Source organism: Hyaena hyaena, unplaced genomic scaffold (genome assembly GCF_003009895.1).
Source record: "Hyaena hyaena isolate Hyena2069 unplaced genomic scaffold, ASM300989v1 scaffold_25, whole genome shotgun sequence".
Taxonomy (NCBI): Eukaryota; Metazoa; Chordata; class Mammalia; order Carnivora; family Hyaenidae; genus Hyaena; species Hyaena hyaena.
In genome coordinates, this window is record NW_024080657.1 from 1,346,873 (window position 1) to 1,372,093 (window position 25,221).

General features: G+C 46.5%; 2 protein-coding genes across 3 annotated transcripts in view; one reads left to right on the top strand and one right to left on the bottom strand.

Annotated features, from left to right (window-relative positions):
- Positions 1-12,731, top strand: part of RPN2 (ribophorin II) — a 57,723-nt gene extending 44,992 nt beyond the window's left edge. Inside the window, exons 12-18 of one of the 2 annotated variants that reach the window (XM_039227113.1) lie at positions 1,276-1,470; positions 2,669-2,755; positions 4,746-4,841; positions 6,396-6,471; positions 8,023-8,152; positions 9,691-9,738; positions 12,396-12,731. In XM_039227113.1, the coding sequence (XP_039083044.1) occupies positions 1,276-1,470; positions 2,669-2,755; positions 4,746-4,841; positions 6,396-6,471; positions 8,023-8,152; positions 9,691-9,738; positions 12,396-12,408 (645 nt within the window). In that variant the 3' untranslated portion in view covers positions 12,409-12,731. The remainder of the gene's footprint in view (positions 1-1,275; positions 1,471-2,668; positions 2,756-4,745; positions 4,842-6,395; positions 6,472-8,022; positions 8,153-9,690; positions 9,739-12,395) is intronic. The other variant, XM_039227114.1, reaches the window with a different exon arrangement.
- Positions 12,732-20,278: 7,547 nt separating this feature from the next.
- GHRH (growth hormone releasing hormone) lies at positions 20,279-23,999 on the bottom strand. Its single transcript, XM_039227058.1, has 4 exons — positions 23,920-23,999; positions 23,487-23,591; positions 21,994-22,113; positions 20,279-20,362 (listed from the first exon to the last, which is right to left on the bottom strand). The coding sequence occupies exons 1-4, from the start codon at positions 23,997-23,999 to the stop codon at positions 20,347-20,349; spliced, it is 321 nt and encodes a 106-aa protein (XP_039082989.1). The 3' UTR covers positions 20,279-20,346.
- Between the last annotated feature and the right edge of the window lie 1,222 nt (positions 24,000-25,221).

A 25,221-nucleotide genomic window follows, 5' to 3' on the forward strand; every position in this document is an offset into this window, starting at 1 on the left:
GAAAGAATATGAAGCGAAGAAATAACAAGATTAAATTGGTGGGATGAGGGCTGAGACAGGGAGAGTTGGTGAGCAGGTGTAACTTTAACTGAATACTTGTCTCACCTAAGATTCTACTTTGGAACCATGACATAGAGACCTCCCAGGTAGAGACGGCATTTTGCAGGTGAGCCTGGCTGCCACGGGCCGTTGGCCATCACAGGAGGAAAATCAGGCATCCCAGTCCCTAAATCCCTTGGCCAAGACTCCTGTAGTCAGGATGCTTCACACCTTTACACCCTTTCCCTAAACACTTTGATGGTTGTTCTTTGTTGCCCAGGTGTAGAGTGACAAATGAGATTTACTTTTTTTTCCGGAATCCAGTGCTGAATTGTGTGACCACGGCAACCCATTTAACCCTCATGCCTTATGATCTATAAAATGGAACCTTCAAGCCTTATTCAGTTCTTTATTTTGAAACACCTGAAAGGAAAGCTCTGAGTGGACGTTAAATTTGGTGCAGTTCTCATATGCAGAAGCCTTAGTTTCTTGTGCCCCTGGGAGCATAAGGACTTGATCATCACGTTTGTGACAGTATCAGCTCCTATTTGTTAACTAGCTAGCATATACAGGTCTTGCACTAAATGCTTTTCGTTTATCACTGTGAATCTTTGCACAGATACATCACATATAGAGGTTAGTCTTTCTCTTGTAAAGATGAGGAAATCAAGGCCTGAGGAGGTGAAGTAAGCTGCTCCCCTAATAAGTAGTGGAACCAAGGTGTCTGTCTTCAGAGCCTGGGTTTCCTCTATGACACCGGGCTTCTCTGCTCGCTTAGAACTCTGCCTCACTATCAATCCCCACGCCTCTTGTACTAAATCTTTAGCTGGAGGCACTAGGCCTCTTACAGTTCCACCTCATTTCCCTTCTTTTCACCCTCTGGTGAAGAAGTTAATTGGGCAGCAAAGTGGCCAAAAGGCTGGCAGGAAGAAGAAACTACAGCCGCAGCAAAGGGCTTAAATCTTCCACAAACTGGGCATTCAGCCTCCAAGTGGTTGAGAATTGGCTGGACCACTAAGTTAAATTTCTTAGACTAACAAAAAGTGATCTCTGATCTCTGAGCTGGGAACCAGAGTGGGATGGCCACTCCTTCCTTGCTGTAGGCCACGTCTGGCACATCCCAGAGCTCCCACTGTGACAAAAGAGCCACTAGTCTGCTGCCTTGTTGATTCGGTGTTAGGCATGGAGGGAACTCTGAAATGATCAGATGAAACGTTGTATTATTGTTCCCCCCAGACATTTGTCCGACTCCATAATCAGAAGACTGGCCAGGAAGTAGTGTTTGTTGCTGAGCCAGACAGCAAGAACGTGTACAAGTTTGAACTCGATACTTCCGAGAGAAAGATCGAATTTGACTCTGCATCCGGCACCTACACTCTCTATTTGATCATCGGAGATGCCACTTTGAAGAACCCAATCCTTTGGAATGTGGTATGTGCCCAGATGCACCTTGACCAAGGCGAGAGCGGCTGTGACGCAGTCAGAGACTGCTCTTATCAGGGGCGTGGCCTCTTGACCCTAGCCTTTCCTGTGCAGGGCAGTAAATGTGCATGGTGAGGCGAGGAGCCATGTGCTATCTTCCTTTAGTAGTCCTAGGGGTATGCACATGGCCTGGCACATAGTAGGTGCTTGATAAATAGTGATTGATTGGGTGAATGAATGAAGCATATATTTGCCCTCGTGGGTCCTAGCGAATTTCTATAAAAGTTACACTCAAAGGAAGTTTTCATTTTATAGGAAAGCATGATGGGGGATACATAGATGTAAAAAATAAAGGCCCTGGTGTTTGGGATATGGTATAGCCTCCCAGGGTGGGGTGGGAAAGGGTAAGATTTGAATTTTGAAAATAATTCAGATGAATTCTAGAATATGCAAGATGCTAATAAACTCCTAACCAACATTTGCGTTATACTTTATGGAGTGCATTTCACCTCCATATCTCATATCTGACTGATGTGGTGAGAGAAACCCTTCTTGAAAGACAGCATTTGAGTGAGGGGTCGGAGAATTGCGGGGGGTTATCAGAGTAGTATCTGGGGGCTGGGGGATGACCCGCAAAAGATGTTTTTGGCAAGGCCTGTGTGGGTCCATTTTTGCCGGAGTCCTGAATCTGGTCAAGAGCAGTGGGTGGTGAGGTTGGGAAGGTAGCAGAGGCCAAACTGCAGGCCTTGAATGGCAGTCACTCCATCTGCAAGACAAAGGGGCAGCTGCATTTCTTTGCGTTGTATTCAAAGCTTTTTTTTCTCCTGGACCTTGGGTTGCTTTTTGTATGAGAGCATATTTTCATTTCCTTCTTTCTTGTTTTTTTCTGTGACTAAATCGCACTTCCCAGGGACACCAGCAGGTTCTGATTGCAACTGTAACAACCTGAATACCAGCTGGGATTTTTGTATTAAGCAGCTCTGTGGGGCTCACCAGACCAGTAGAAAATTGGAACTCTTGCTCTAAAAAGCATTTTCAACAAATACTTATTATTTTGTTCTTGAAATTTTTACTGCCTCAGTTATCAGCTAATGGATCAGAAATGATTAGACTGCTCGGAGCTGTTTTCAGTTATGGCCCTAGAAGTGAGTTAGGGTATCCTACCTTCTCTGCCCTGTGCCTTTAAAAACTGCCCTTATTTTTTTAGGCTGATGTGGTCATCAAGTTCCCCGAAGAAGATGCTCCATCAACTGTCCTGTCCAAGAACCTTTTCACCCCCAAACAGGAAATTCAGGTATAAGGAGCCTAAGGGCTCTTCCACTAAACATGGAAGAGACATGTGAAATAGGCACAGTGAGAAAGGGCCACAGATGTCTGAACTGCGCCTCTGGGATCTTCTTTAACCTGTTTATACAATACTTTATAGTTTCGACTTCGCCACACTGCGAATTAGACAAGACAAATATCAGTCCCGACCTAGAGCTTAAAAAAAAGAGCAGGCTCAAAGAGCCCAGTGACCAGCTCCCTGAAAGCAGATAGTTGGACACAAAAATCAGACTTTGTTTTTCCTAAACATCCAGGAGGTTCAGCCTTAAGATGGCTGCCTGACAGCTACAGGACTGATGGGTTTGGCTCCTGCAGAAATCAGGACTGTTGGGGCCTATAGGTGGAGAACTCAACTGGCTGGGGGACGGGGCTTTCCTCCCGCAGGCAGTCCTCTCTCCAGGGATTCATCTTCTGTGCACACAGTTAGCAATCTCTGCCCAGCTCAGCTCACAGGACCATTGTGAGGATCAAAATAAGTAACTGATCAGGAAAGAAAAGCTTTGAAAAGTCTCTAAAACATTTTACAAAATAAACATAAACAAAACAAAATAGACATAATAATTGTTAAGCATTGGTTAAGGAGACTGAAGTGGATGCAGTCAGTGGACTATTTTGCAGTCATGAGAAATGATCATACTGTAGTAACCTGGAAACTATTCACACCCCATGTGAATGAGTGTCAAAATGTCCCAAGCAGATTACTTACTCTTGTTTCACTATTTAAAAAAGGGACAAGGTCCAAAGGGTATAAGGAGTAGGATTCTTTTTTGAAATCCTCCTAATGTTGACATAGCATTGTTTAAGATTGTAAAATGCAGTTAAATAGAAAGTACAACCGTGAGGATGAAGGGTGCTGACTGATTTGTCATAGACATTTGCCATAGACACTGTGAGAGACCCCTTAGTGGTAGTGTCAGCAAAGAGGAACTGAGGAGAAAATTTGGGAACAGGACTCCTCATCCTGTGGGGCTGCCTCACCCTGAAACTGGGTTGGCTGGACATTGGCAAGGAAAGATAGACAAGAGTCTGTGTATTAGAAGAAAGTGAAAAAAAGTTAAATGTGCACGTGTTAGATCTTACAAAGCATAGTCAGATGCCCTGTTACGTTTGGTCTTTACAACCCCTTTGCAAGCCTAGTGGGATGGTCATTGCCCTCCCTCCCCCAAATTTCCAGTTAGAAACTGAGGCAAAAAGTTGGCAAAGCAACCTTGCTGTCTACTTGGGCCCAAATAGAGGTCTTCTGGACTCCTAGTCCATCGCTGCCCCTGCTGGGTGACACCGTCTAGGTCAGCTTCCCAAAGTTTTTCATGTAGAGATTCTCAGAACAAAACAAAACAAAGAAATATCAGAACAATGGTTGCCCAGCTTTCTGGTTCCATTTCTGGAAACTAGAATAAGGAAGAGACAAAGTTTATGGAGGGCTTCCTTAGAGTCATGGGCTGGGTGCAGAAGGGGTGAGTTATGGTTGGAACCATCCATAGTGAAGCTCTTTTACATTGTGAAAGAGAGTGGGGTTACCAGTGGTTCGTTCACTTAGGTGGGGCAGCAACATATGGTAGTGCTACCCTCGGAACCCAGAAGCATTATGAAACCCAGAGTCCTGCCTTGGATATATCACTGGAACCATCCATATACCTGGACACCCTCTCTGACCGTAGGCAAGATACCACCAGATGGGTTGCATTTTCTAACCTCTAAATGGCAGTGAGTCTTTGCAGGAAAAAGAGGGTTGACCAAGTAGTGAGTGGGGACTGGTGTCTTTGGAAGGAGACCTCTGGGGTTAGAAGCCAGCACTGAGAAGAGGCAAAAGCCCAGTGTCTGCTCACTGCCAGGAGGGTTTAGCCTCTGGGAAGCATTTCTTCTTGACTGTCGTTGGCATTTTGGTTCCTGGGGTGCATGGCAGCCCCTGCTGGAAAGGGCACATTCTTAAATATTCTTGGTATGTCTTCTTTCCGCAGCACCTGTTCCGAGAGCCTGAGAAGAGGCCCCCCACCGTGGTGTCCAATACATTCACTGCCCTGATCCTCTCGCCCTTGCTCCTGCTCTTTGCTCTGGTAAGTAGCTGTAATTAGCATGGGCAGCGTGTGTCTGGCGCCAGACTCAGCAGATGTAGCGGTTCTAAAGGAGGCTTTGTGCTCTGGCCTCCGCTCGGCTCCAAAGGGGTCCAGCAGCTGTGACCTGAACCGATGGTCAAAAAATGTTAGAATAACTAAAATTCCCCACTATGCGGGAACAGCCAAATAAACCGATCCATTAACGAGGGGCATGAGAAAGTACCTATAGCCACTAAAAATGATAAAAGTGTATGGACTGGGATGCCCTGCAGGAGTGTTCAGTTGAGGTCAAGTGGGAAGAAAGCAAGGCCCAATGCTGATACCTCTATAAAAACAGTACAGAGCGGCAGCTGGGTGCCTCAGTCAGTTGAGCATCTGACTCTTGATTTCAGCTCAGGTCAGGATATCACAGTTCATGAGATCGAGCTGCGTGTTGGGCTCTTCGCTGATAGCTCAGAGCCTGCTTGGGATTCTCTCTGCCTCTCCCCTGCTGTTTCTTTCTCTAAATAAATAAATAAACAAACTTTTTTTTTTTAAAGATAAAAACAGAGACAGAGGCTGTGCATTTCAGTGAATCTAAAACCATAAACAACCCAAAACCCTCATAAAAGCAAGTGCTAAATAAATTATGGTACTTCCATATAATGGAATTATATGTACTTTATTAAAAGAATGGATAGATGTATATGCTGATATTGACAAGATTGCCAAGATGTCGTACTGGATGAAGAAGGCCAGGGGTAGAAGGGTATGTTTAGTATGATCCTCTTTGTGTAAAATCCTGAAAAAGGCATTTTCTGTTAGTATTAGGGAGTATAAAGGAAGGAAATTTTTATACTTCTGTGTGCTGTTTCAATTTTTTTTATCAATTTTTTTTGGTCTCTCTTTACAAATTATAAATATAAGATGCATATCTTCAAAGTTCAGAGAATTTTAATAACTGTATGGAAACCTCATTAGATCTTACTTTGGAAAGTTAGCTGCCTGTGTTTCTAATTTGTTCATTGATTTTAGTAAAGGAATTATTGGTCAGTCTAAATCTGGAAGGCATGGCACAGTCTTTCAGAAACCAGACCGAGGGTATGGGCATCTGCTATCATAGTTGAGTGATCAGGATTTCAAAAGCCATGGAACCGACAGCAGGAGTGTGCACCCTACCGGCTGCCAGGGGGCTTAGCTTACCAGTACTTAGAGGAATTAGCCCGGGTGCCAGTTCCCTCATCAAAAGTGTAGTCTCTGACCTTTCAGCGTCATGGTTTCACCTGCTTTAAAATAGAAGAGTTCACTGTCATTAAAAAGGATGTTCAGGTTTGAGTTACCCAAGCACATTTGAGAGCAGGTGTAGGAGTGCCTTCCTAAAGAGAAAAGGGAATAATTTTTTTCCCTGAGGACTTATAATAGGATGGCTGTCACTTGGAAAAATTTCCTGTCCTTCAAGTATGCATGAACTTTTAAGCCCTTGGGGCTGTTCATTGGATTAGCATTGACATGGCATGTGTTGCCTTCCCTTTCAAGTTCTAATGTCTTTTTAATTTATTTCTCCCCATCGTTCAGTGGATCCGGATTGGCGCCAATGTCTCCAACTTCACTTTTGCCCCAAGCACGATCATCTTTCACCTGGGACATGCTGGTAAGCACTCCAGGCTGCTATTTCCATTTAACCTCCTCTGACATTTCGCCTGCCCACGCAAAAGCCCTGTTAAGTAGACCCACAACCTATTAACTATAATGACTTAATAGCATAACATTTCCCTCTTCCTCCCGGCCTTTTAGGACAGTTAATATGATGATAAACCTGTTTGGTCCATCAGCATAGAACGGTTGTCATTATATTGGGTTTCATTGTCCTAGGCTGCCGTTGGCTGGCCATTTACCCTTATTAAATAGCCCTGTTCATTTCCAGAGATTACTCACTTACTGTTGCTTTACATTGAGCCACCTTCCTGGCGAAGAGCATTAACGCAGTTTCCAAAGGTTATCCTTCCCCACCGCATCGATCTTCACATTTGTCAGCGGCTGTGTCCGGACAGTAATAGAACACAGTTTCTTCCACAGTAGGACACACTGTCCCACGTTGTTCTCTTGAGAACTTAGGACCTAAACATAACAAGACAGTAAATTCACAAATCAGCTAAGCGTTTCAGAGACATTTGACCCTGTTGGATCTGTGGTGCCTTGCATTTCACTGAGATTTCAGTATTCTTTTCTGATTTCGTTGACTCTCTCAGGAGTCCACCCTCTGTGCGTCCGCAGTGTGTGATTCTGTAGGGGTCCACAGATGAATCAGTTAAAATTCTAGGCAAATGTGTTGGGAAAGAGGGAGTTTGTAACTTTGATCAGATTCTCACAGTGGCCCGTGACCTCAGAAACGGTTAAGAACCCCTGCCGTAGTTCATCCATCATCCTTCTGGGCAAAATTGACAGCATGACCTTTCTCTCCAGCCCAGTTACTGGGTTTGAGTGATAGCCTCCTGAGTCAGACTGAGAATACAACCTGAATATAAATTTGTTCAGAGCCATGACTTTTCTTCCAGAGTGTTTTCTGTACACATTCCCTCATTTGATTTTCATCACAGCTGTGATGAGGGTGCCCAGGGCAGGAGTTACGATCCCTCGTTCAACAGGCAAGAGAATGGAGGCTTAGAGAAATGGAAGCGGCTGAGCAACGAAAGCCTGGACCAGAACCCAGGTCTCCCAGTGCCCAGGCCTGAGCCCTTTTTGCTAGCCCTTCTTTCTCAGTGCTTCCTGCTTCCTTCTGACTCACACTGGCAAAATCCCTTTAACAATCTTTCTTTAATAGAAAGGAAATTATTCATTTATTTAATCCTGCATGGTTTCACTCAGAATTTAAAAAACAAAGTGAATCGTAAATATAATATGATAGTAATGTTTAAAAAAAACAACAAAAATAAAAGACCTACATTAAAGGAAACAGATGTGAGCTGGAACATGGAACCAGGTAGTTAAGGTAGCTGACATCTGATTTTTACCTCTGAATTTCTTGGTAGCCAAAGTAAGTAGATTGAGTTAATTTTCTGGCACTAGATAAAAGGAATAAAACAAACTGGTCTAGAAATAGAGACCTCTTCAGAATCCAGCAGTTACTGTTCCTAACTGTTCTGTGCCCCAGGCCGTTGTCACTGTCTTATTTAATTGGCTGTCATGACCTCTATTCCTGTAGCGATGCTGGGGCTCATGTATGTCTACTGGACTCAGCTCAACATGTTCCAGACCCTGAAGTACCTGGCCATCTTAGGCAGTGTGACGTTTCTGGCTGGCAATCGGATGCTGGCCCAGCAGGCAATCAAGAGGTAAGGCTAGGGATGGGCCAGGGACTCAGAGCGGGATTAGAAATATTTTTGTCAGCTCTGCTCACCCAACTCTTTGAACGGGTATGTGGCAGAACGATTCATATCCTTAGAGGCAAGTGTGACACCGTAATCCAGCCTTTTAAGTCAGAAAGGGGCCTTGGTGATCTGCTTTAAATGTATTAAAACCAAAGTGATTTATGCCCTGACACATGAGAACAAGAGAAGAAAATAATTGCTCTATGAAGCTTAAAATGGATTAGAACATGTGTGGCAGAACATTGTTGTTAACGTGCTGGCTTTATAAAAATGTCCTCTGCTGCCACAGGGAGTCCTTTCTTCCCTCCTCCCATGCCTCAGAGCTTATCCTCCATAACCCGTAGCCGACTCACGGGACATTTCCTCCTAAGTGTGAGGTCCATGCTCTTTCCATCCCCATCCACACCCCCAGACTGCCACAGGTCTTTAAGAGGTCCCCACCAGGGAGCCCTGCTTGGTAGCCTCAACCACGTTCCCGAGAACCCGACAACTTTAGGTTCACACCAATGGTCAGACCTCAACGTGGCAGCAGCTTGCTGGCAGCTTGATTTTCAAACCTGGATTAGAAGCGCAAATTTAAATGTCACATAGGTGTTTCTCATTGATTTGACTTTATTAGAACTTGGGAGATTTGAGCCACATAAAGGTCAGTACGAATAGGTCAGAATTGCTTTCACCTTTGGAAGTTAACATTTTCAGATGTGCCCTGCTTTCTCCTCTTTAGGACTTTTGCTGTAAGACTGTAACTCAATAGTGTGCCCTCCAACATGGCTGCCAATTAAGTTGGGTGGATCAGAGAGGCTTTCTCAGAGACCTTCAGGAGGTGGGAGAGCCATCTGTCTCCTCCCTGCCCGAGTCTCCATTGTGTACTTTCTGAGTACCTCACCTTGTGGAGATCTGGCCCTGAGGTGCTCTATCACTTCCCTGCAGGGATCCGTGTTCCCCCAGAGCTTCCCTTAGCACTGCCAGTGGCAGCTGGTTCATTTCTCTGCCCTTCCAGGAGCCTTAACTTGGCAGCTATGCACCGCATCTGAGAACGAGCCAGGGACTCGGCTGTTCTTTGTAAGCAGGCCCCTGTTCCCTTGCAGCAGCCAGTCCAGGCCCCAGGGAGCCAAAAGGCGTGCTCTCTTGAGTTCTGTCTTTTCTGGAAGTTGCCCACACAAGGTGAACAAAATCAGGGGAGCAGTGGGGTAGAAACCATTTGATTTAGATCCTGCTTAGCAGGAGTTCCTAATCTGGAATCCTAAAATTGTGTACGTTTTCTAGGGAGAGAGACCACACCACAGTCCTTGTCCCCTCTCCAGCACGTGTGCACATGTGCAGATGGACACACACACACCTCATACAGGAAGTTCTGCTCTGAGTCCTAGAACAAACTCTGCCACTGGGGAAATCATGGACCCTAACGGAAGCTCTGGTTGGATGTTTGCCATTTCTTTTCTCAAGCTTATTTCTCTTCCCACTGTCCTTTCTTGATTCTCAAACCCTCTTTCCTTTGGCAGGATCGCTGCAGAGCAGAGCAGTAGATTGGCAAAATATAGGACACTACGGTAAAGATGGAGGGTGGACTCGTCCAGAAGCAGGGCCCCTTCCCATCTTGCCCTCCTCATGCATGTCAGTTTTTTATCTGGTGTTCAGCCCACTCGTTCCTCCCTACCTTCCCCAAGCCGAAGCTGAATCTGGGGCCATTTTTGAACTTACTGGACCAGGGCAAAAAAACCAAACTCCCTGAGTGAACCCAGCCGATGGGGTAATTTGACCTGGCTTTGTCTACATTAGACTCCATCCTCCCTATGTCCATGGGGTATTTGATAGCAGCCCCTTTTTCTATGTTTATAGGAAGGCAGAGTTAAGGATAAGGCAGATGCAACCTTGGACTTCTTGGAAGGGGACCCCATTCAGAACATCGAAATTCATTAAATGATGGTCCCGTGGCAAATCCTGGCACACCTTGTCACTGTTTCTAGGCCTTTTTGTAGCAGTAATCCTTGATTGGGCCAAATAGCGTGGTTTGGTGATACTCTCTGTTGCAAAGGACCAGTGGCCATAGCTCAAGCCAGCATCAGAACCCTGGTTTCTAGAACTCAGAGTGTAGTTCAGGGCTGCTCCCTGTGTGACTAAAATGTCAAGTGAAATATCACCCATTTTCCTAGGTATTAATCCCAGGTTGGGGATGGAGGCGAAGGCAAGGTGAAGGGAGGGAAGGAGAGAGAGTATGTGCTTCATTGATCAGCTCCTCTAGACTAGAGATCAGCAAAAGTTTTCTGGAAAGATAGTATTTTAGGCTTTGCAGGCCATATGGTCTTTGTCACAGCTACACAGTTCTGTCACTGTAATGTGAAAGCAGCTGTAGATGAAGTAAACAAATGAGCATGGCTGTGTTCCAATAAAACTTTATTTACAAAAACAGGTGGTGGGCTGGATTTGAACCAAGGGGCATCATTTGCTGACACCTGTACTAGACCAGCATATAGAAGAGAGGATTTGAATTTTCAAGTCATGTTCCCTGATCCCTTGCCTCGGAAATGTCTTTCCCTGCCATGGCAGCGGAGCCATCTAATTTTTAATCCTCTGCAGATTGGAGAGATCAACAAAAGCATGGGATGTAGAGCCTTTTCACTGATGTGTGAGCATAAGCTGGCGCATCTGATCCTCAATATAGAAAGACCACATTTGTCCTGGTTTTGTTTTTTCAGGTTTAATTGAGGTATAATTTATATTCAGTAAAAGTTGCCCTTTTTGAGTACAATCTGTGAATCTTGACAGATTTACACAGTCATGTAAACACCACCTCAATTCAAGATAAAGACTATTTCCACACTCCTGAAAGTTCCCCTGAGTGGCCACTCCCTTGTCTCCTCCCCCATTCCCTAACATACCCCGTTGGTTTTGTCCTGCATTAGAGGTGTTCTGAGATTTTACTTTCAGAACTAGTTCTTTCTGCTAAATATTGAGCTCTTGAACTCTTCAAAATAACTCTGGATTGATTTTTTTTTCCTTGCTATTTAGATAGTCTCCCCTCATGCTGCTGCTACCCCCAAATCACACTGTTTGAGAGAGAGGAAAGATCCTTGATCATGTGGATGTTTGGGACTTCAGAGGTCGGGGCCTAGTATTTTAATGGAAAGTCCGGTAGTTAAGTGCTTTGGATCTGAGGACAGACATTGATTCGATGAGGCACAATAGGGGGTATAACTTCGTGGCCAAGAAGTTACAGTCCTTGTCCCCTCTCCATGTGGTCGTTTCGGAGCACGCACATTTTAGTGTGCCTGGGAACCTCTGGATGTTGGCAGGGGGTTGGGGCACTCCCTTCAGCCCTCAGGATTAGTTCCCTGCCCGTGTGTGCCCCTCGGAACCGTGGATTAATTGGCTTGGAGTGCACCATTCTGCAAGGCTGCATCGCCATCACGTCAGCCCTCGCCGCTGGGTGTGACCGCCCGCTGGCGACGGCGTGTGCGTTGGTGTGGTGCCTCTGCTTGCTGGCACTGCCCGAAATACCTGTTTGCTGCTTCACCCTCCTACTTGCACAGCGGCTGTCCAGATTGTCATTTCCGTTCTCATCGTCCGTTCGTAGAGTCTAGGGTGGGGCCGCCATGGGGGAAGAAGAAACAGAGATTGAGGAATTTTTGTCTCCTCTTAAAATTTTTCTGCGAGCTGAGTCCCACCTTTGAGGATCATTCTTCGGTTTAGACACCAACCATTGGCAGGAACATGACTGGAGTCCTGCATGATAGGATTGTGGTACGGGTTTCTATACTGAGTGGCCAGAATGTCATCATCCGAGCTAGGTGAGGGCCCCCGTGCTGGGTGGCAGACCTGAAGTGTGGGAAAGTGGAGATGGACATTCTTTATTCCTTGTCCTTCCCCCAGTTGACATTTACACTGTCTTTCTGGCCTTGCACTGTGAGAGGTGTGCCTGGAATTACCTCATGTCAGAGCTCCACGTGCCACTTTCTTTCCTAGTCGTCAGGTTTGTGCTGTTTATATTTAAGTTACCATCAGCTTTAGCTGGAACTAGCCATCTCCCAATCTCTGGTGAAATGAGATGGCGCATAAATAAATAGAATGAATAGATTAATGATTATTCCTATATAAATAGGATCTTAAAATGGCAGAGAACCTTGGCCTCTCTGTTGTCACCAGTTAGGAACTGTAACAGTGAACTGAAACCTTCAGTAATTTGGTGTTTGTCTCCATTTTCTTTCAGAACAGCACACTAGTGCCAGAGAAGGAAGGACATTTTGAAGGCTGAGATGAATATCAAGAAAAGGAGTCGAGAACAATTCACAGTTTGTAAAGAGGAATGAAGAAACTTTATTTAAACAAAAAAAAAGTCAGAATTGTGGTTATATGTTTGCTTGTTGTTTTTCTATTTCCCCAGTACAGCGCGCACACCTGTGAGCCCAGACATCCCGTTTCTTTGGCGTGGCGCCTTAGCGAGAGGCTGGGCATAGTCCTAACTTCGCCAGATGTTGGTTGCGTTCGGAAAGTTGAAAAGTCGAAATTTGTAATTAATCTTTTGGAATAAAGAGAATAACAGGAACAGCGGCCTGATTGAGAGTCTGTTCTAGTACGCTTGGGCTGGTGGGATCCGCGGGGCACGTACGTGAGGACGTGGGTGGGGAGTATCCTTGATCAGGTGGCCAAGGTATCTCTCCGGGCCTTTTTTACATTAGTCCTTTTTGCCTCGTTCCTACCAGGACTGAGAATTGCCTGGAAAAGTGAGCATGTTTTCTTCCTCGGTTGTGGGCACCGTCTGTATGCAAAGGAGCCCTGTTGATATCTGAAGACCCCTCTGCTCTTGCCATCAAAGTATGGGCTCGGCATGCAGTGGGGAAAGGGAGGAATTGTCTTAAAAGGAGGCGGGCCACATGAGTATTCTTAGGCCCTCAGAGGGACACTTATCTCAGAGACGTCCCTTTTGAAGTTGTGTCCCGCTCCACCGTTACCTGGAGGTTATATAATATCACACAGAAAAGAAATATTGAATAATATGGTTAAATATTTAGTCTTCAGTGTTAGCAGAGGTGCTGTCACCAGTTGTTAGGGTGAGGGACATTGGGCCAGTGGCTTAAGTTCTCTAAGCCTTCTTTTCCGTAGAAGACAGGTAATGACCATGCTTACGTCATATGACTGAAGGAGCTTCATGCAACTGAAGTCCTCGCACCTTCCCCACTTAGCCCGTAGTTACGTACTTTTGCTCATTACCTCTGATTCTATTAATTGAAACACCATAATTACATTTAGATTGCTTTTGAAATGCAGGTAATCCTAACGGTATTTATTGAATTGGGAGGCAGAAATGATTTAAATCAGATTGTATTCCAATACAAGTTGGATTTCACTACAGTGAGGAAATTGGGATTTTTGACTGGGGGAAAAAGAGATTCTGAAACTTTGGACTACTTCTGAATGGGCTTCTACAAGTGAGAGACAGTGATGTGAGGCAATTTAGGGGGACCTCCAACACGGAAAGAAGGCCTCACCTTTCCCAGAGGCTGCAACCAAAGGTGGCCCATGAATAGGTTGTTTTTTTTTTAAAAAAAAACAGATTTTTTAAAAATGTTTGTTTATTTTTGAGATAGAGACAGACAGCATGAGCAGGGGAGGGGCAGAGAGAGAGAGAGAGACTTAGAATCTGAAGCAGGTTCCAGGCTTTGAGCTGTCAGCACAGAGCCCGATGTGGGGCTCAATCTCATGAACTGGGAGATATGACCTAAGCTGAGGCCGGACGCTTTACCGACTGAGCCACCCAGGCTTCCCTGGATAGGTTTTATTTGATCCATAATGTTTTCTCAAAAATGGAATAAGCTGCTCACATTTAACACATTGAGAAAGTAATAAAAATATAGGTTTTGGGTTCTGGATTCTCTTTTTTTATTTTTCATTTTTTATTTTTGTTTTTAGAGAGAGAGCATGTGAGTGAGGAAGAGGGATAGGGGTGGGGGTGGAGCAGAGAATTCAATCCCATGACCCTGGGATCATGACCTGAGCTGAAATCAAGAGTCCGACCCTCAACCGACTGAGCTACCCAGGCTCCCTGGGCTTTTGATTCTCTTAAGAAAATCCGAACCCGTGGCATTGGGCCTGATTGCTACGTGGCAACAGTCAGCTGGAGCCGAACAACAGCAACTCCCTGTCGGTGGGGCCTGCTGTCTCGTTTGCCGGAGCTCCATCCCCACAGGTGTCCGTGCCGCTCCCCACGGTGCCTGTGCTGTTCCACCTGCCAATTTCACGTGCCTGGCTCTTGTAGACTATGACTTTGGAAGCCTTCCTTGCTGTTAACTTTTTGTTTCTCGTCCCACTCTATGGGGAAAAGGCAATATTGGACTCTAGAGTGCCTCCTTGTGTCCCTCCTCAGGCCGGCACTGCAACAGCTCAGGGGCGGGGGAGGATGACCACAGAGGGAGCCCACCCGGCTGGGACTTTCACACCTATAACCACATGTGTACAGTTCTGGAAGACAGACCAACGAGGCGACCGACGGAGGTGTAGAGAAGGGTAAAGCCCGAGGACAGAAGTACAGTGGCTGCAGGAAAGGAGGTCAGAAGACAGCTTCCAAGCTGATTGAGGGCTGGCCTGTGGACCCAGAGAGGAGCTGGGGAGTAAAGCACAGCAGACTTGCTATGTGCCAGGCTCTGTGCTGTGTTGAGCCATAGCAGAGAGCAAGGCAGACAGTTCCCTGACCTTGATCCACTTACAGTTGGAGGGGACAGGGGAGACAGACTGCCAGTCTGAAGGGCTTTCAAGGAAGCACCTTTCACCTAGAGGGGTTGGGAAGGCTAATTTGACACCTGAAAGATAAGAGGGAGCCTGTGCAGAGCCAGGAGAGAACACTCTGGGCATAGGGTCAACATCCACAAAGGCACTGAGGCAAGAGCTTGGCACGGCATATTCGACCTGAAGACAGGCCAGCGTAACTAGGGTGTAGTTAGCAAAGAGGAGAGTATCCTTGGAACCCAGAACAAGTATAGCTTTGAAAGGCTGTGGTAAAGGTTACAGATTTTATTTTAGGACCAATGGCAAGTTTTAGGCAACTTGAATTTTATGCTGGGATAGAACAGAGTGTAATAATAATTTCAGGAATAGAATTTAATGAGTCACCACTTACCTACAACACCCGGTGCTCATCCCAACAAGTGCCCTCCTTAATGCCCACCGCCCGATTAGCCCAACCTCCCACCCAACACCCCTCCAGGAATCCTCAGTTTGTTCTCTGTATTTCAGTCTCTTAGGCTCCCGAAACTTCTCCTAGACCCGTCTCTGCATTTCTTGTAAAATCTAGTTTAAGCAGGAATTCTGCTAAGTCAGTCTAACGAGAACATACCCCCCCACCTCGATATCTGATTAGGTCCTTCATCCTCTACCAACCCCCCAGGTCAGAGGTGATGTCTGATCACCCTGGCCTGTCTTCAGCAGGGATCTTATTAGGTCCATTTAGCCAGAAGCCATCCACCGATCCCCATCCTGCTCCTCGGCTATAAATTCCCACTTGCCGATGGTGTATTCTGAATTGAGCCCGGTTCTGTGCCAGGGTCTCTTTTGCCCTAGTGCAGTAGTCCTGAATGAAATCTTACTATTTTTACTATGTAGCTCTGGCTTTTCTTTGACATTGTAGTCGTGCTGAGCCTGGCTCTCACTAAAGAGTATTAAACATGGTGGTTTAGAGTCCCGCTGACCTGCTTGATTAGCTCTTTGTCTCTCTCTATCCCTCAGGGCCTTAGTTTCCCATCAGTAAAAATGGGGATACTCCCTCTGAGAGCTTTTTAAGGATTAAATGAGGTCCCATCCAAAACGCATCCCACTGGGATGGCACTTAGCCTTGACTCAATATGGGCTCGGATCAGCGTGGGTGTCAGTATCACTGGCACTTCCTGTGTGTCCTTCGTAGGTCAGAGTAAGCAGTGTGTACCAGGTCCACGTGTTTCTTTGATTGTTTAATGCACTCGGTTCCCCAGCTCGCATTTCCTGAGGGACCTGAAACCATGAAACCACTGAAGAGCGGTGCGTGGAATGAGCACTCAGTTCCCAGCTTTGCTCCCCCGGCGCCCGTGGGACCTAGCTGGGGCGCCTGACCTCTGTGAGGCCGCCCCACCCCGCCTTTCTCCAGAGGGCCGTGGGAGGGAGCAAATGAAGTCATGGATGGGAAACCTCTTTGTGAACTTTAAGTTAATACAAACATAAGGGATTATTATTAAAAGCGACAAGTCCCCCATTGATTAGAGCATTTCTTTAGGAGGGAAAAAATAACACTGGGTCTTAAGTAGGACCCATATGGGAATGGGAAGCTCCCCGCCCTTCTGTGGGGAGGGGTGAAGTCTTTTAATACACCATTAGTGTTGTAGTTAATGTTGATAAAGCACCGGGATTGTTGCCATCATGGTCTTTTCCTTTATAATTGTATTCGCCTTGAAAACCACAAGTAGCAGTGAGTCCCAATGGTCATTATTTCATTTGAAAAACTAATTGGAAGTTGGGAGAGTCCTCAGTTTTTGTTTTTGTTGGGGTGGAGGAAAGAGATGAGCAGGTGGGTCTGGGGGAAGGCAGGGGCCTCGGGCTGGCCATGGTGAGCCCACCATTCAGCAGCCTCCTCCTTTGTTCTCCTTCCTTGGCAGGTTCTCGGCCTGCCTGCCTCTCTTGGTTGAAGTAGACTGCCAGCCCTCAATGGCCAGCCTTCTCCTCTGGAGGCGGCTTTTGTCCCCCATTGTTGGTATGGGCTCCTCAGCAGAGCCGCCACAGTGGTCCCCTGCAGAGCCTTTCCCACGCCTGACATTCTTTCTTGGAGGGAACAATGGGGGCTCTCAGGGAAAGCAGGTGGTCTAAACCCTGTGAAGAAGCAAGCTGGCTTTACAGTTCTGGTGCAGGGAGACAGGAGACCTGCCTGCCAGGCCCGAGGTCAGTGCTGGATGTCCCCCACTGCAGAATGGCTGGGAGTGGGGGATTGCTGGTCCCTGGGTCCCCATCAACTTCAAAATGCTGCGATTCTTCTTGTACTTTTAATCAAAACAGATGTCCCATCATCTGGACTTTTCATGTTGTTTTTTTTTGTTTTGTTTTGGTTTTTTACTTACAGCAAAATACACAAATTTTAAGTGTACAACTGATATCTAACTACACTGGTGTAACTATTGCTCAAAGCAAAATATAGAAAAATTTATCTCCCCGGAAAGTTGATGGACTCTAAGAGGCATGTGTAAGGTAGGTGATATGTGGGGGTATGTGGCCCAGGTGAAATGGTTCACAAATAGAAAAAGCTGAATAACCACTGACCTAGGTACCTGTGGTCAGTGGCTTCAGTACTTTGCTCCCCTTTACAGTAAAATCTCAAGGGAGCCTGGGTGGCTCAGTCAGTTAAGCATCTGATTTTGGCTCAGGTCATGATCTCAAGGTTCGTGGGTTTGAGCTCCGTGTCGGGCTCTGTGCTGACAGCTCAGAGTCTGGAGCCTTCTTTGGATTCTGTGTCTCCCTCTCTCTCTGCCCCTCCCTGACTTACTCTCTCTCTCCCTCTCTCTCTCTTTTAAAAATGAGTAAACATTAAAAAAATTTTTTTAAACCTCAAAAGAACTACCTCTTCCAGCACTACTTCATAGAGATATAATGCAAGCCACATATGTGATTTTTAAATTTTCTAGTAACCACCATAAAAACATTAAAAAAAAAAAAAAAGAGGAGCACCTGGTTCATTTACTCGGTGGAACATGGGACTCCTGGTATCAGGGTTGTGAGTTCAAGAGCCGCAGTGAGTGTAGATGTTACTTAAATAAATTAATAAATACATACATAAATAAAAATTTTTAAAGAATAAATTTTCTTTTTTAAAAATTTTAAAATGTTTACTTATTTTTGAGAGAGAGAGACAGAGTGCAAGTCGGGGAGGGGTAGAGAGATGGAGACACCGAATCCGAAGCAGGCTCCAGGTTCTGTGTACAGAGCCCGGTATGGGCCTCAAACTCATGAACCACGAGAGCATGACCTGAGCGGAAGTCAGACACTCAACTGACTGAGCCACCCAGGCGCCCCAGTTTTTGTTTTTTGTTTTTTTTAAAGAAAGATATTTAGAAAAAAAGTAAAAGAGAAACAGGTGAAATTAATTTTAATATCTTATTTAACCCAGTATATCTAAAACATTATTTAATGTATAACCAGTATAAAAAAACATAGTGGTATTTTGTATTCTGTTTTTTATACTGTCTTTGAAATCGGTGTCTATTTTACACTTACAGCCCATTTCAGCTTGTACTGGACACATTTCAAGTGTTCAGTAGCCACATATGGCTAATGGCTACCATATTGGACAGCCAGGCATGTAACTATCTGCTCTGATTCCTCCCCTACCATTTGCTCTTGAATCCACTCGAGTCAGACTTATGCCTCCACCACTGCACCTAATTTGTTCTTGCTAATGTCATCAGGGCTTCCATTATCCCTACCTTGGTCAATTCTCAACTGCCTTGACCCATCAGCAGCATTTGGTACACTAGGTTACTCCCTTCTTGAAACACTGTCTTCAGTTGGCTTCTAGAATTCCTCTCTTGTAGTTTTCTTGCTATCTCACTGCCTGCTCTTTCTTATTCTCCTGCACTAGCTCCTCATCTCTCTGCCAAACTTTAGATGTAGGGATGCCCTGGGGTCAGTCCTTGGACCTCTTCTCTATGCTTTCTGTTCTTCCTTGGTGATCTAACCTACTTTCAAGTTGGGTGATCTATCCCAACTTTCAAGACCATATAAATGGTAATGGCTGCCAAACCAAACCAGCTGCCCAGACCTCCCTCCTGACTCCAGACTTGTATATCCAGGTGCCTATTTAACATCCTCCCTTGTACTGTCAAGAGGCATCTCAGACTCAACAGATCCAAACCCAAACACCTAATTCTGCCCCCAGCTTCTAATTCTCCTTCCCAAAGCTCCTAAATGGCAACTCCATCCTTCCAGTGACTCAGGCCAAAAACTTTGGAGTCATTCTTGACTTCATTCCAATCCCCACACCCTATCCATCAGCAAATTAGTACTCCCCTAAGAAAGTATCCAAAATTTGACCCTCTCTCAGAGTGACTTTAAATTCAGGTCAGATCATGTAATTCTTCTGCTTAAATTCAGTGACAGCTCCCATTTCGCCAAGAGTGAGATCCCAAGGCCTTACCATGGCCTCTGAAGATCCCCACAAGCTGTCCACCAACTCTCTTTCAGCCTCTTCTCCTTCCACTCACACCCCTACGATATTCTGGCTAGCCACACCGACCTCCTTGTTCTTTCTCCTTCCATGCTCTTGCCTTACGACCTTGGTGTTGGGTTTTCACTCTGCTTGGAATGTTCTTTACCCAGATATGCACAAAGCCAACCTCCTCTCTTCCTTTAGCCCTTAACTCAAAATGTCACCCCCTCGTTGAGGCCTTCCCTGACCACAGCACAGCACAAGTGTGGATTCTAGATACAGAAATGCCCTTCCACACTCTTCAACCCCTTAAATGTTTCTCCTCTGCAACTGCCACCATCTAACATTTCTTTATTTACTTCTTTTTATTATTCTTCCCCCTCATTAGAATATAAGGTCTAGGAGACCAGGTACTTTGCCTGTTTGCTCACAGTTGTATTCCCAGTGCCTAGAACCATGCCTGGCACATAGTGGGTACTCTACAAATATTTGTTGAGTGAGTAAATGATATTGCTCATGGATGAACAAGTCACCAGTGGATGAAGGATAACTGGCCCAGAGTGGAGGGATGTGGTTTAGAGCCTGGTTCTGAACTGGCCTGCCTGTGTTTGAATTTCTGTGCTCTCACTCATCAGCAGTGACCTTGGCAGTTGAGTTACCTTTTCTGTGCCCCAGGGCTTTGTCTGTGAGATAAGGATATTGATACCTCCCATTAGGCTGTGTGAGGAGCATATGAGATTCAATGCATGAAGCTTCCCGGCTGGCACTGCACGTACTTGGTAAATGTTAGCTATTTCTGTAGAATACCTTGTAATACCTCTTTGGGAGATGTAACTGTATAAAACACGTAAAAAATTAGGCAGAAGATAAAAGGAAATTGAGATGCAGAACAGTATGGGGGAATTTTATTGTATTTATGAAGGAAAAAGTAGGTCAGAAATTAAATAGGATTAACTGGATGCAGTTGTGTTTTGGCTGCAGGTAGCATAAAACACTGGTGGGATCTTCATCCTTGGGAATTCCTGTTGCAGAAAGAAAGATAAAGTTCAACTAGGGAGACCGGAGCAAGGGGGAGTTTGGGCAAGACACCAGGAAGGAGGGTGACAGGTGCTCCCATGTCAAGACTAGCCGTTGGGGTTCTGGAAGAGGCAATGTGGGATGAAGGGAAGGATCCCCCTGGGTTCCAGCACCGCGAAAGTCAGTCTCAGCTCCAGCTCTGCTAGCCCGCTCCCACGGAGATCCTGGGCCAGTTACTTCCTCTTGAAGTAGCCACCTCTAATCCCCAGACAGGGTTAGATCAGGTTCTTCCTTCTGGCACGTACGTTCAACCACACCCCTTATGTCTCTTACCATTTATCACAGATTAAATAATCCACTGTTTGGGTACTTGCTTAACTTCTGTCTGCCTCAGCACGTCAGTGAATTCCACAAGAGCAGGGGCCACTGTTGTCCTATTCACTGCTGTACCCTCAGCCCGGAGCCTAGAGTGTAGTAGTCATGGGATGACTTTTGCAGGGAGAGGACAGATAATTCTGAATCTCGGTTTCCTCACAGGGCCATTAGATGGTCATAAAGTATGGTGGTTGCACAGATATGCCATCTTCCAAGTCATTCTACCCTGAGGTCTAAGAATTCATTCTTCTGTTCCGTGTCCTCAGGCCCACCGGGAGGTCCTGGGATTTGCAACCCTTAAGCTGGAGGGAGTTGAGCCACCCAAGTGCCCCAAGGAGAGCAATGTCTGAAGCAGCCTCCAGGCCCCTTCCTGCCTGCTCTGTGACTTTGAGCTCTGCGACTGTCCCTGGCTTTTAACCTGCAGGAACACAACCAGAATTCTTAGGACTTGGCCCTCGTTGGGGCCACTCTACCCTATCCCACTGGAGCCTGGCGGGAGCCCTAAAGCAGGTGATTGATGACCTAATCCCAGCGTGGGCTGCTTGGGGGAAACACTATTCTTCGAATTCTAGTCTTAGGGTCCTTTGAGGTGATTGGAGCCCTTCCTCCCTTCACAAAGGGGGGAACAAGGAAGGCAACTTGCTGTGTGTGTTTCCCAAGCTGGTTCTCGCCCCTCCTGTAGCCTGCCCATCTGCCTGCTGCTCGTGTCTCCACAGGACTGTGGTTGGTGAGATCTCTGGGCTCTTGGTGTCTAATTAGGCTGGGAAGAAGGTGAGGGAGCACACGGAGAGCTCTGCTGGGAATGGATTTGCTTAATAGGCTTGTCCAGAAGTGACCGGCAGAGCCATGCTGGGACATGTTTGTGCTCACAGTTAAAATCAGGCTCAAAAATACAACAGAATCTCTCCGCAAACAATTGTGTCATCCCTGGGGACCATGTCTGTGAATGGAACTCTGTGTGAAGAAGGGAAGCCAACGGGTCTTGGATATGGCCTGCCAGTCCCTGACTTGGGGCCAACTGCTGCCCCTCTTTCCTTCAGTTTCCCTCCTCTGCAAGCTGAGAGCACTCCCTGACCTTCCCTGATACCCAGGGGAACACAAGCATCCCAGTTTGCTTGGCAGAGCCCCGTGCCTTTGGAGAGGAGGAGATTCTTTCTTTTTCCTGGCAACCCATGGGGAAGGAAGCCTGTGAGTTCCCTGACTACACACACACACACACACGCACACACACACGCACACACACACGCACACACATTCCTACCTGTGCTGCTGCAGCAGGGCCACCAGAATGCTGTCCAATGCCATCTGCTTCTGGCCTGCCCACACGCTGTCCACCTGACGACTAAGCCGTACCTTTGCTCCTTGCTCCTGGTTTCTCTCTCTGTTAGATTAGAAAAAGAGCAGCAGTTGAGGCTGCTATTCGAGTAGGGTGTGGAGAAGCCTGGGAAAGGCCAGGGCAAGTAAGCAGAACAGGTGTGTCCTTATACCCATTCCAATGTCTGGCGTGGACTCTTCCACCCAACTGAATTAGAGTCAGCAACACTTAGGAAGTCACTTGATCTAGTAGTGAAGAGGATAGGCTGTGAAATACAGATTTACAAATTACCTCCCCAAAGATTGCTTATTAATTATAAAGGGACAATGTTAACTTTACAGAGGAGAAACCTGGCAGACGTCATGTTAACTATGTGATTAAAGTTACCATCACCAGTAATGGGACAAATCGACATCATGTGCCTCCAGATATAATGCACCAAGAAGGAACAATATCACTGTTATGAATGCATAACCTGAATCTAATCATGAGGAAGTATCAGACAAACCCAATATGAGAGATGTAGGGATGCTCTATAAATAATATTTAACCTTGACTAAAAAAAAAGTCAATGTCATGATAGACTGAAGAACAGTTCCAGACTAAAAGAAGCTAAAGAGACATGACAATTAAATGCAATCCATACTGGATCCTGGATCAGGAAAATTAAAAATCGCTATAAAGGACATTTTGGGAAAACTGGTGAAATGTGAATGTATACACTAAGTGATACTTACACTATGATTATATCAGAGAATGTTCTGTTGTAGCTGTTCAGAAACATTGTGCAGAGCTATTTAAGGGCAAACGGTTGTGATGACCACAGTTAACTCTCAAATGGTTCAACAACGTAATAACAAAGTGTACATGCTTTTGTGCACGTGTGTAAGCAAATATGATAAAATATCAGTAATTGCTGAAGATAGAGAAAGTGGATGTGGAAGTCCACTGTTGCAGCTTTTCTGTATGTGCCAAACTTTTTCAAAATAAAAATGTACAGGCTTTGATGTAGGCTCTTTGGATCCTAGCTCCCTGGTGTGTGTCCTTTTGAAGCTATTAACTGCCCTGTCAGATGGGAGTAAACAGTACCTGCTTTGTACCAAGAGCAATGGCTAATACTACCAAGGGCTCCTTGTGAGCCCAGCATTGTCCTGAATGTATGTAAATGTCCCAGGGCAGAGCCTCTGTGTCCAGCACAGAACCACGATCAGATGGTAACTATTGATGTTATTACTGCTGGAGCCTAACATGGGGAGAAGCACATAGTTGGTGTCCAACAATCATATTCATAATTAGAGGTAAGCTGGGGCTGTGCATGAGGACCTTTCTGCTATGGCAAATCCAGAAATGAAGATGCTGTGTCAGGTAAGGGACCAAAAGTCCCTCCCAACTCTGATGCTTAGAAGCATGGAAAAACAGTCGCTAGAATTTCTGCTTACCCCTGCTGCCTGCTCATGATGTCCTGCAGTAGCTTGCGGGCAGACAGCTGGCCCAGCACCTTCCGGTAGCTGTTGGTGAAGATGGCGTCTGCATAGCGAGGTGTTCTATAGGGAAGGAGTCAGAGGTCAAAGGGCCGGGTGGCAGGGCCAGGGGAGGAAACAGGGGTGGGGTGGGGGGACCCGCCATGTCTCTGTAACATCCTTCTGCCCTTTGCCCTACTCAGCCCCAGAGAGGGTAGGACCCAGGGTGGGGAGGCTTCTCCGGGACTCAAGATCTGCCCCCCTCCCCAAGATAGGCAGTGGGGGCCGCCTGAGGAGATGGCTGGGGGCCAGCTTAGGGCTCTACTCTGCATGTCCTAAATCATCCCCCACCGGGTTGCAGGGATGGTTTGGGGACATTGAGTATCTAGGCCCTGGCAGCAGGAGTGCTCACCTGAGGGGCAGGGGTGGCGGGGAGCAGTGGGAGCCACTGCCGAGGGTGAGGATCAACAGGAAGAACACCCAGAGCGGCATCCTTCACCCCTGCGGTAGCTCCTGGAAAACGACAGAAGGAGAAGGTCAACGGGAGCCATAGCCACAAGGACGCGCTTTGCTGGCTGGGCCCAGCCCTGGGCTTGGCTCTATGCAAGCCTTATTCCTTGTCGTTTGGAAGTGGTGAGGTAGGAAAAAGAACCCAGACTCTGGAAGTTAGACAGACCTACGTTCAAGTCCTGCTTTTGCCAGTCACAAGCTTTGACGTCATTTTCTGCATCTGTAAAATGGGCATGATAAGCTACCCTGCTGACCCCATTGGGTTGAATGGAAAATCAATGATACTGGTGAAACTGCCCCTTGATGTGAGGCATTATACGTGGGATTCAGGCCTCAGCAAGGGTTGGGGGGTGCTTTCCCCTTATCTCCTAAATTACCCCACCCACTGTGGCACTTGACCGCAGTGAGCAGGGCCAACAGCTCAGGCTCTGAGTCAGACAAACCTCAGTTCATATCTGGGCTCCACCATCACCAGCTGTGTGTGTCCCGGGACACGGGGCTTCTCCTTTCTGGGCCTCAGTTTCCCTAACCATAAAATGGGGTCTATGACTATACTGACTGCATAAGGTCCTTGTGAAGCTGAGACGAGATGAGAGTCGCTTGGCACATAGAAATTCTCCCGAATATTTTTGTTGCAATGACCTCAGACCAGACCCTCTGGAGGGGGCGGGCTCTCATCCTGTTTGATTCTGTGTGAAGTCAGAGCAAAGGGAAAGCTATACTTCCCGCTCCAAACATTTCGATTTCGCTGAAGGGTTTTAGCCTTGGAAGAGACCAGGGAGCCTGGGGAGCCAGTGCGGCAGAATCATCTAATAGATCATGTAATTACCCTTAATTGGGGCCTGCTGACACCGTGCTCTGCAATTAGGGGAAGAGCAGGCAATGCGAGAAAGAGCCCGCCTCGGCGGGGGAGGAGACTTCACGGTCAACCCGGATCTGCCCAGTGTGGAAGCAGGGGTGACTCAACTACCTAGGAATTGGGTCTCCCCACCTCTTCTGCCACCCTCAATAGAATATCCATTCCATGGGCTACAGGCCCCTGCAGGGATGCAGCCAGCCCAGAGACGGGCAGGAACCCATCCGAGCCCAACCTCACCCCTGTCTTCCATGCTCTCTCCTGTCCTGTTGAAGAGTGGTTTCCAGCAGGCTGGGTCAGCACTGGGGCATCGCCTCCTTCTACCAGACACCAGGGTCTTGACTAACC

Bases quoted from the DNA above. Each gene is read 5' to 3' on its own strand.
- GHRH (XM_039227058.1), bottom strand. From the start codon at position 23,999: ATGCCGCTCTGGGTGTTCTTCCTGTTGATCCTCACCCTCGGCAGTGGC. The intron at 23,592-23,919 runs GTGAGCACTCCT...CCTTCCCTATAG, and splicing joins CCGCCACCCCTGCCCCTCAG to AACACCTCGCTATGCAGACG. The intron at 22,114-23,486 runs GTAAGCAGAAAT...CTAATCTAACAG, and splicing joins ATCATGAGCAGGCAGCAGGG to AGAGAGAAACCAGGAGCAAG.